This window comes from Arachis ipaensis, chromosome B09 (genome assembly GCF_000816755.2).
Source record: "Arachis ipaensis cultivar K30076 chromosome B09, Araip1.1, whole genome shotgun sequence".
Lineage (NCBI taxonomy): Eukaryota > Viridiplantae > Streptophyta > Magnoliopsida > Fabales > Fabaceae > Arachis > Arachis ipaensis.
The window spans coordinates 8321272-8331874 of record NC_029793.2 but is presented as its reverse complement, the minus strand read 5'-3'; the positions used below and the strand labels follow the sequence as shown (position 1 = coordinate 8331874).

General features: G+C 33.6%; 1 protein-coding gene and 1 long non-coding RNA gene across 2 annotated transcripts; one reads left to right on the top strand and one right to left on the bottom strand.

Annotated features, from left to right (window-relative positions):
* On the top strand, positions 323-1621 carry LOC107617112. The gene is made up of 3 exons (XR_001614809.2): positions 323-626; positions 767-938; positions 1338-1621. It is a non-coding gene; the product is annotated as an uncharacterized LOC107617112 (long non-coding RNA).
* On the bottom strand, positions 4842-8472 carry LOC107619440 (coatomer subunit zeta-2). Its single transcript, XM_016321733.2, has 6 exons — positions 8315-8472; positions 7200-7359; positions 6420-6567; positions 6230-6307; positions 5807-5891; positions 4842-5092 (listed from the first exon to the last, which is right to left on the bottom strand). The coding sequence occupies exons 1-6, from the start codon at positions 8324-8326 to the stop codon at positions 5033-5035; spliced, it is 543 nt and encodes a 180-aa protein (XP_016177219.1). The 5' UTR covers positions 8327-8472; the 3' UTR covers positions 4842-5032.

Genomic DNA, 10603 nt, shown 5'->3' with positions numbered 1-10603 from the left:
TCTATCTCTATCATTAAGTAGAGAAATCCGATTTTTATATAATAGAATAGATAGAATAGATTTATCTTTCTTTTTAAATTCATTGTTGACATTATTTACAATCATTATTATTTTTCTATATTTTCTCTTAATTTACCTCTCTATGTATTGTCCCGGTCTCATTCTAGTGGAGATGAAATCCAATGTTGGTTACTTGGCAGATGGTAAAGAGGTTGGGAATACAAGTACATGGCATTATAATGCCATCAGGGATTTGAATTCGGATCCTATTTTTGCATGGTATGATCCACTCCATTGGGACAGCATTTGCAGACGTCGAGTATTTTCAGGCCTTGTGAGTGTTCTACAGGGAGTGGAATTGAACTTGGAGTTGAAATTGGACTTTGGGGTGAAGATGAATTTGGCAATTGACATTATGAATCACAAAGATGTGGATGAGTACAAACTATTGGTTGCATTGGAGAATGGATTCGAGTTGGATGATCAACTGAAAATGGATTTTGAATCGCGAAGTAGAGCAGTGTTAATGCTAATAAGGAAGGAAAGCAGCGCCACGGAAACTAAGTTACCCGCTCAAGAATGTGATTCAAGTGAAAAATGTTCATGTTCATGTGACTGCCTACTAGGTATGAAGAATAAAAACACTCACAATTTCAATAAACACATTGTTTTACACAGAACTCTACTGTGAGGCACTGGTTAATCTTTCTTAATTTTCTTTTTCTATATTTTATGTAATAAGGCATTTGTATTTTTATTTGAGCAGATGTCCTTGGGTACTTATGGAGATTAATCAGGATTTAGAATGGTGACATTGCATTAATCATGATCATGATCTCAGGAATATCTTCTGTAATGGCTTTAATTTTGCAAGAGAAGTTGAAAAAACAAAGAGAAGACAAGGCAACTCCGGTACCTAGTAGCTTGAAGATGAGAAGGTATTGTTGTTTCTCTTCAGGTTTTGTTTGTGCCTCTGATTTTTTGTTTTTGCTTGCTTTTTCTTAGTCCTATTTTTACTTGGCAATTATTCTCTCTCAAATAGTCAAATCTCAATTTATAGTTGATTTGGATTACAAGTTTTAGTTACGGTTGCAATTGTTGTCAACCAAGTAAGCTCAATGTTAATATGCAGTGCAACTGCAAGCAATACTATTGACAGATCCAAACAGAAATGCAGATGACTCAGCTTCGAGATGTCGGCTTGGTTATCTGTGTTTTCTGGTTTGATACATATCTTTTATTAAATAAATAGTAACTCATTTTCTTGGCATCTTCTTTTCTTTTCTTTTCTTTTCTGGATAGGTAATTCTTTTCGCTTTTTACTTTTTGGTTAATAGGTACCTTACAAATCAAGGAGCAGAGATTCACCTTCAAAGGAAGAAGCAGGGGCATTTTGATTAGTGAGACTACTGGTTTTCTCAAGTTTCCATAAGATCAAAGAAATCAAGCTCAACTCTATGTATTTGGTTGTTTGAGGATTGTTTGTTTTTAAGGTAAGATCACAGATTTGTCTCTTGTGAATGAAAAGAAATGAAAATGGTACTGAGAGAGTTTTATTTGTATCAATTAATAGGATCTTCAGATACTGATGATTAAGAGCTTGTTTGGAAACTATTTAACATGAGAAAAGAAATCTATTTTCTTTTAAAAAAGAATTAATTTTTATTTGAATTTTAATTCCATGATTTGGAATAACTATAATATATTAATAGAATAGAATTCAAATTTAAAGAGAGTGGAAATTGATTTGAAAATCAGATCCGTTTTAACTTTTAATCTCATTTACAAATAAAAGAAAGATGAAAATTAGAATTCTCAAAGAAATTGAAATCATTCACTTTTTTTTTTTGGTGTCTAGACAAGGAAAGAAACAAAGCAAAAACTATCTTAAATCCGAGCGGATGATTCGTTGGAGATCAACACCAGGCTCAGACCAAATAACATGATTAGAGTTACAGAACCCTCCTTGCAAAGGACCAATGATCTCCGACAGGAAAGGTCTGAACCTGTTAACTAGAACCTTTGTGACAATTTTATAAATTACATTACATAAGCTAATAGGCCGAAACTCCCGTAAGGAAGAGGGAACTTCCACTTTAGGAATTAGAACAATGAGAGTATCAAAAATAGCCGCATTCAGTGGCTCACCCTCAAAGGCTCGCTTGACCAGTCCACACACATCGTTGCTAAGAGAGTCCCAGTACTCTTTGTAGAAAATTGCTTGAAATCCATCTGGCCCTGGGGCTTTAAATGAACTCATGGTCATCACAGCTCTTTTAACCTCTTCAGACGTCACCGGTTCCACTAACTTTTGACAAGCCTCAGTACTAAGAGACGGGTAAGGAAAAGGCCCCATGGCATCCAGGTTAATATCCTCCCTTGTAGAAAAGAGCTTTTGAAAGAAAGAATTTGCCGCCATTTCTAGAGTCGTAGTCTCCGTGGCCCAAGACCCATCCTCCAAAAATAACCCATGAATTTTGTTCCTCTTTCTCCTGATAACTGTCTGCAGATGAAAAAATTTTGTATTTCTGTCTCCACATCTCACCCATTGTTCTCTAGATTTTTGATACCACAACAACTCTTCTTGAAGAAGGACAACATTCAGTTCCTGATGCAAAACTTGCTCTTTGATCCTAAGCTGTTGATCCTCCCGACTTTCCAGAGTAATCTGAACGTCATTCAAAAGCCTCTCCAACTCCCTTTTCTTAACAAAAATATTGCCAAAAACCTTTTTATTGAAGCTAGTTGCATCTTTTTGAACCTCCAACAAACATTTAACTACATCCGGAATTTGCTGCTTGCTGGTGTCGCCAAGGCAGTCTGGAGTCGACGGCGAATTCTGCAAAGAAGAAGGGCGCAACCTCTTGTGTCCATTTTTGATAATGGCAGTGAAAGTCGGCACCGCAACGGAGACAGCTTTGCCTTTCACCCCTTGCTGTTTGGAAGATGACATGCGTGCCTTAGATCCGCTAACCGACCCGGTCTTCACCCCTGATTCGGCTCCTCTCATACGTAGCCCAAAGTCACGGTTCTGGTCCAATTTCTGATTTGAGCACACCGGCATTTTATCTTTAGATGTTTGTTGGGCTTTGTTTGATTGACTCAATTTTTCTCTCCTTTTACCGCTGACTTTGGTCCAGCCAGCCTCATTTTCCAAATGTTGGGACCCCACTTCCTTCCCATGCAACGTATCATCTAATTCCTTCCCAATTTCTGCAACTATCACTGACTCTTTGGGATTGCATCCAAATTCAAAAATTTTCTCTTTTGAGGCTTCCTGTGGCTGCACCACCTGGGCCGCCGTCTCGGTTACTGATGTTTCCTTTCGATCCACCCTTTTCGAATCTATTGGGGTCATTCTGCAGTCAGTTGCTGGATGCCCGAAACAATTGCACTTGTCACAAATAAGGTGTAAGCATTCATACTCCACCTTATATTCAAACTCATCGACAATCACACTCTGGACCACCGGCAAACCAAGATTAATTTGCACGCAAGCCCGAGCAAATTTTCCCCTTTCCGCCAACTTAGTAGCCAGATCCACCTTGACTGGTCTTCCCACAGCAGAAGCGATTCTCATCATGGCTTTATCCTGATAGTACCATATGCTCAAACCAGATATTCGAATCCAAACCATAGTCTCCCCGAAAGTGTCCTCACAAGGTTTAAAATCCGGTATCCATGGCTTGACCGCAATATAGTGACCGAAGATCATCCATGGCCCCCCTAGTAAAACCTTCTCTCGATCGTCCATGCGATCAAATTTAACTAGAAAGTACCCAAAACCCACATCCAAGATTTCATATCCACCGGTGATCCTCCATACCCCTTTCAATTTGTGAAACATGGCCATGTAACTAAGGTTTTTTCCAAGAACCTTAATCACAATTGCTTCCTTGTATGGTTCAGAAAGGATGTTCCTAGCCTCTTTGGAGAAGCAAACTCTTGGAGGCATAGGATCTCCTTGTTTTTCAGTGACCACTGCCATGGAATCCCCATCTAGAGCTTCAGCCCGATTTATCCCTGTGGCTACCGTAGAACCAATAACCTTGTCACGGAACGAAATCTTGGAAGTCACCCTGGAACTAAGGTCGCCCTTACTTGATCCCTCCTTCACACCTGATGCAAACCCTCCCACACTCTCCCCCTTATCTCTTTCGATGGCATGGCCATCTTCTTCACCGTGTTTCACCCTCAAACACTCTCTCCCGCTCTCTCCTTCTCTCATTCTCTCTGAGTACGGAGTACGTACTCTTTCTCTGCTAGGGTTTGTAATTTTAAAATCCTATACTTCTAGTCTCCTCCACTATAAATCATTCACTTTTAATTGTTCTAAAACAAGAAAAAGAATTTAACTTTTGAGTAAATATTAATTCCTAGCATTTCAAACAAACTCTAAGTCTTGTGAACCACCCAAATATGGGAAAGCTTTGAGCAGTCTTTTAGAATAAAGAATATGTTTTCTTAACATGTCCTCTAACCTAATAAGTTAAACAGAACAATTTTTTTTTTTTTTCAAGAAAAAGGTCTTTATTTTGTCTTACTGTATTAGTGTATTCAGATACTCTGTGAATAAAAAATTAAATAAATTCTGTCCTAACATAAATATAACTTACCTATTTCTATGTAAGTATAATTCTTCAAATATGTTTCTATTAATGTCTCTTTAGTTCCACACCTCTGTAATGAAATGATCGTAATTGTTGTTCAAATTCGTAAATTGGTGTAAATGTCACGTCATTTTCGTGTATATTAAGCATAACAAATTATCCTAAATTACCATTCGCATCAATAATTTCTTTACCGCACTCCACAAAATAATAATAATAGTGAATCAGTGGTGCAATAAAAAAAAATAATTGATATGATAAAAGGAAAACCTTTGTCAACACTCACAGAATGGAACCATATCATTGCTCTCGTTGGCTAGACAAATTAGGGGGACAGGAAACGAAACTCTCATCAACATAAAAATTATAAATTTAAAATAAAAACTACCCAAATACAAGTAACTCGTTTCTAGTGTATTCGATCATTTTAAAAGGGTTCTTGTCAAATGATCTCTGGCTGTAGCCCATGCTTGAGTTAGTGTCTACAAAATAGATCAAATAATATGCGGTCTGTTATTCTAGAGAAAAAAAATGCACAACCAAATTGGGGTTCACAAAAATGTCACTTATTGTATGTTTGAGGTTCAGAAAGTAATGTAGGTTTGGACTTAGGGATGAAAATTAAACAAACATTACTTTAATTTTAGCAACACTTAAGTCACCATAGCTACCATAGGGATAAAAATTAAACAAACATTACTCTAAATATATCTTTTCTCTTGGTACCTATAATTATTTATTATTGCAGAACCATACTATGATTTAAGTTCTTTTAAATTTTTTTATTTTCTATTTTTAAATTTCAGACCTTCTAACAGGATTTAGACCATATCAAGTTTAATAACAGGTCAAGATTAATACTTATAAAAACCTATAACAGGCCTGGCCTAACAAAAGTAAGGCCTTATCTTGCCCTGTTTCTAACCCTATAATTTGACTACTCTAGCAAACTTTGGTTTATATTGTCAAAAATGTTTTTTGTGCCTTAAATATGTGAGATTAGCTTTTATGCACTATTATCAGTTGCAAAAGAATTTATGCTCTATGCCGTTACATAGACAAAGTAGTTTTCTTTTTATATGATAGCATGATTAGATGTTAGCATACAAGAGAATAGAAATTAAACTCAATGTGCAGTCAAAAGGAGTACAACTTGGTGACAGTAACTGAAGTGAGATGAAAGAGAAATGCATTACCTGCTCAGACAAGGGAGCATCGGCATCCAAGCTACTGGATGTCACTTTTTCAGCAATAAGAGCTCCATTTGTTTCAAGTATGATCCTTCAAGGGCAAAAAACAAATAACTATTAGAAACGTCGATTACCAAGGAGTAAGGACCTCGTTGGTTCACCAGAATATTGCTGATTTCATTTCTTATTCACTTTAAATTACAAGAATTGACACTTTATTTTAACATTTCTTGGTTTTAGGATTTTGTAAAAGAAATAATAAGAACATTAAAAAACTTGTTTTTTACTATTTCCTTTATAAGATCCTAACCCAGAAAATCAGATGCACCATTTATGTGATTAAAAATGAAATCAATACAAACATGTTTTCTAAAGCCAGGTTGTAAACTTTATTGGGAAAGAATTTGTGGCAAAGAAATATATACACACCCTCCATCAACAATTTCATCAAGACATAAAAGAATTAGATCCAAGTTCTCAAGTGCCTCTCTCTTGTCAACATTGCTCCTGTGAAAAGACATTCAAAGGGATAAAAGAAAAACAGAGGATGATGAGTATATGGCAAAATAAATTCACATCATTGGTTTCAATTTAAATAGGAAAATACAACAAAGAATACCTTAACAAAAGGGTGACCGCGTCAAAGAAACCCTGAAGAACCGACGCTAAAATGAGCTCATTTTCATCATCACCACCAGTGACAAAGAAATGCAGGTCTTGTACAAACTTGTAGATAATGATATTGTTCTCTAGTAGCGTTACCTCAGCTGCGGATGATTGTAAACAACATCATCAGCTTCTAAAGCAAAATATTTCCATGAGAAAGTTAGTGGATAACATCAAGGACACTAATAATTAGAGTTGAATGTGCTTGTTGACAGCATTTGGATTGTTGGAAGACTTATATTCAAACATAACTAAGGTCATTACTCATTAGTGATATTCATATCATTAGTCAGTATAATAGAGAATTGATATCACTGTTAGTGTCTCAATAACTACCCTTTTCGATAAATATCTATTATGAGTTCTCACATTCGTGCAGTTAAACAATGGGGCTTCGAACTATTAATTTCTTTTCCTTTTAATTTTTTTTAGCTAATATACTAGCAATTATCAAGGATGTCGAAGATTATGGCCAACTAACAACTGAGTGCAAAAAACTAATTCTGAAGTGAAAGTAAATGGAATCTATAAGCAGAACTGCTACTGAAAAACAGTTTTAGGGACAAACATGCATAATTGAATAACCTCTTCAAAAAACTACATATCTGTTGCATCAAGAATAATTTTAGACAATAGATAGATGATAGATCGATATAGCCCGTGGCATTAAAACCCAATAGAAATTAATTGACTTCTTATTATGATGAGTATATCTCCAAGCTCTTTTGCTCACCTTCTGTACGCGCATTTGTCTTAACAGTCTTGCTAAATACAAACTTCTCAAAAGCTAACTTTGCATTGTTGGTTGGCCAGTCATCAGAGTAATACTTGACTGCCACACGCTTCCCTTCAGAGTCTAGAAGAAGAATGTTCTTCACTGAAGGACACATACCCTATAGATGAAAAACAAAGCAATAAATCATAAAGGAAAGCAAAGAGAGGCAAAATTGACAAACAATAGGAAAAGGATCTGTGAAAATTAGCTTATTCAGTTTCACAGCATTCATAGGAAAATCAAACTTCTGTACTCAACACTTTCCTCTAAATAGTCCACTATATTTCAATATCTATGGCATTTGAACTTGTAAAAGCCACACAAAACCCCAAAAGTCACAAACAAGGATTTCAATGTAGGAACCATAGCACATATATAGAGTATTCACTTCAATTATCGGTTTAATCACTAGACCAACGTAATCAAAGTTGAGAGTTCATCTAAACTCATGGAACTTAGGCAAACTTGAATCATAAGCTCAACTCAAACTCTATTTGGAGATCCAAACTTGGAATCTCCTAAAGTTCAACTCAAGAGTGTGAAAACCTTGCATCACACTATAATGCTTTTAAAATAATAATGAAAGAATCTCTTCCATTAGAATGATTCATGGTTCCACAAACTGATGAATACCCAGCTACAAATTAGTACATTGGTGCCAGATAAGTTTATTAAGCGAAGCATCACAAATGAACACTCGTAATCATTGTTCTGAACAGATCTGATATTAGAACAAAGAGAAAGATACGATTTGAACAGCTAATTACAGGAACAGAACTTCAAACTCCAAATCACCCGATTATCCAACAAACAATAACAAATCAGGAACTTCACGAAACCGCAAATCTGAGAATCATTGACACAAGCTACACTATGATTCATGAGCACACAAGATCCACCGCAACATAAAAAGATCAAATCTTCATTCAGCTCATTTCTTCATAAACCTAATAATTATTTAGCTAGATTGTGATTTGTGCACATAGCAAGATATTGATACTATATCCGATGCACTGAAGTTGAAGTGACAAAAAATGTTGCAGAGAGAGAGAGAGAGAGAGAGAGGGGCTTACATGAGACGCCATATCTGAGAAGAGAGAGAAGAGACTCGAAGAGAAGAGAAAAGAAAAGAAGGAGATTCAGCAACTGCAGTGCACGTTGAAGATCTGCGATAAAATGGGGGAACTCAACAGGGATGACTCTCTTCTCTTCAGTTTTTCATCTTTCCATTGTCCCTGGGAGAAGGGTAATTCGGTAAATATCAATAATGCCACATTTTTATTTTTTCCTCCTTCGTTTATTATAATCCAAATTTAAAAGAATAATCTGCTAGATAGATTAATATTTTTTAGTATGATCATAAAAGAAATAAAAATCCAAAATTTATTAATTTGTTTGTTACTAACAAGTTATTTTTTAAGAAATTTTGTACTTTATACCTTTTATTTTTGTTTTCTCGAGCACATTAATCAACACTCACCCTAAGTAACTAAACTTTTTTTTTTGCCAATGAGTAAAATATAACCAACATTTATAAGGAAATGCAAAATATAATTTAAGTTTATTTTTTAAGTTATAATTCATAAAAGAATAATGGTAGAGGATCAGTATAATTAATTATTGTTACTAACTAATAGATTGCTACATGTACAAGACGACATTCGAACCCCGACATTTATTTTTAATCAACAGTTAGCCTATAATACGTAAAAGTGTCGATTAAAATCATAGTGTTAAACGGCTAGGTTAAAAATTTTGGACGGGTGACCAATATAAATTAAAATTATTAGTTTTTAAATTTTTTCCTTCATAAAATATGTTTTTAAATAAATTTGTGAATTTATCTAACTTAAACAAATTTGGTTCAATCCAAAAAAAGATCTACCACAAATAATAAACCTAGATTTAGACCACATTTACAATATGGGTTAAGTTCATTTGAGTTAAATCTCAACTCAATCCAACTTATTTTTCATCCCTACTAATAAGCATTTAGCTTTAGTAATCTTGAGTTTGAATAATCTATGAAATTAAATACATATTAGAAGAGAGAGTTACATTTTTTTCTATTATTAGTTAAATGAGTCTAAATATCAATAGTAAAAACAAAAATACAAGTTAATTTTGTTCACTTAAATTATTATACAAGTTTGTAATATACCAACTTTACAAAAATACTATCTCAACAACAAAAATCAATCACCAAATTAATTATTATATATTTATATAAATATATATAATTTAATTTATTTTTAATATATATTTTATATTAATTATTAATTTAGTGGTTGATATTTTATATACAACTAACATCATTCCCAACTTTAATATGCAGTTGAATTCTCATATAACCTTAATTGTGTGCTCTGATCCAAAGGCATTGAGTTAGTTACTTACAGGTGATTAACGTTATCACAAACCTTAGAATATGCGAAAGGATTATATATTATTGGAAGAGCTTTAAATATATCAAAAAAAAGTACTGGTGTTCTAATTGTTTTAACCGTTGATCTAAATTATAAAAAATATATAATATATATTAATTGAAATTAACGGTTAAAACAACTGAAACATTAGTATTTTCGGTACACTTAAAAATTTTTTTATATTATTTTCCTCATGTAAAATATAAGAATATAATATTTCCAAACTTCTATTTTTTGGTGAATGCTATGGTGTTTAAGTCGTGTTGCCTAATTTATTAAAAAAGGCAAAGAAATAATATTTAATAAATTTTAATTATTTTATACATTTTATTTTTTATTTATAAAAGTAAGTTAGACAATTTAAACACAACAATAAAAGACACCATAAAATCCACCTTATTTTTTTAAGAAAGTACATGTCCCTAATCTTGTTGTCTATTATTACAATTATATAAATTTATAATCACATGCATACGTCATAAAAAAAGTATTGTTTAGTCTGGTTCCTATTATTATTGTAGCTAAGCTGGTAAAACTGTAAAAGTAAAACTTTTAAGCGATTGGGGAAGAAGATTGGAAAGTGCATCATAGATTGGAACTTCAAGAATCTGCAGCTCCTATCCCAAGAAATCTTTTTTCCTAAAATGAAGATTGCGATGTTAAGACCAAGCAAACGATTTGAGTCAGACCTTGCTTATGTATCTTTCATAGTTTCCACCCATGCCATTACTTATCTACATCTTATGAACTATAAACATCTCCTTTTTTCATTTTTTTCCCCTTCCAATTTTGTCTTATGTAATTCTCCAGTTTCTATAAGTTTATTGTCCAATGAAGACTAAATTTGAGAATAAGTTTGTTATGGAAAGTATAATGAAATTTATTACGTGTTTTTAAAGAAAAAAAATTAATATTAAAATAATAAAAGAAAATAAA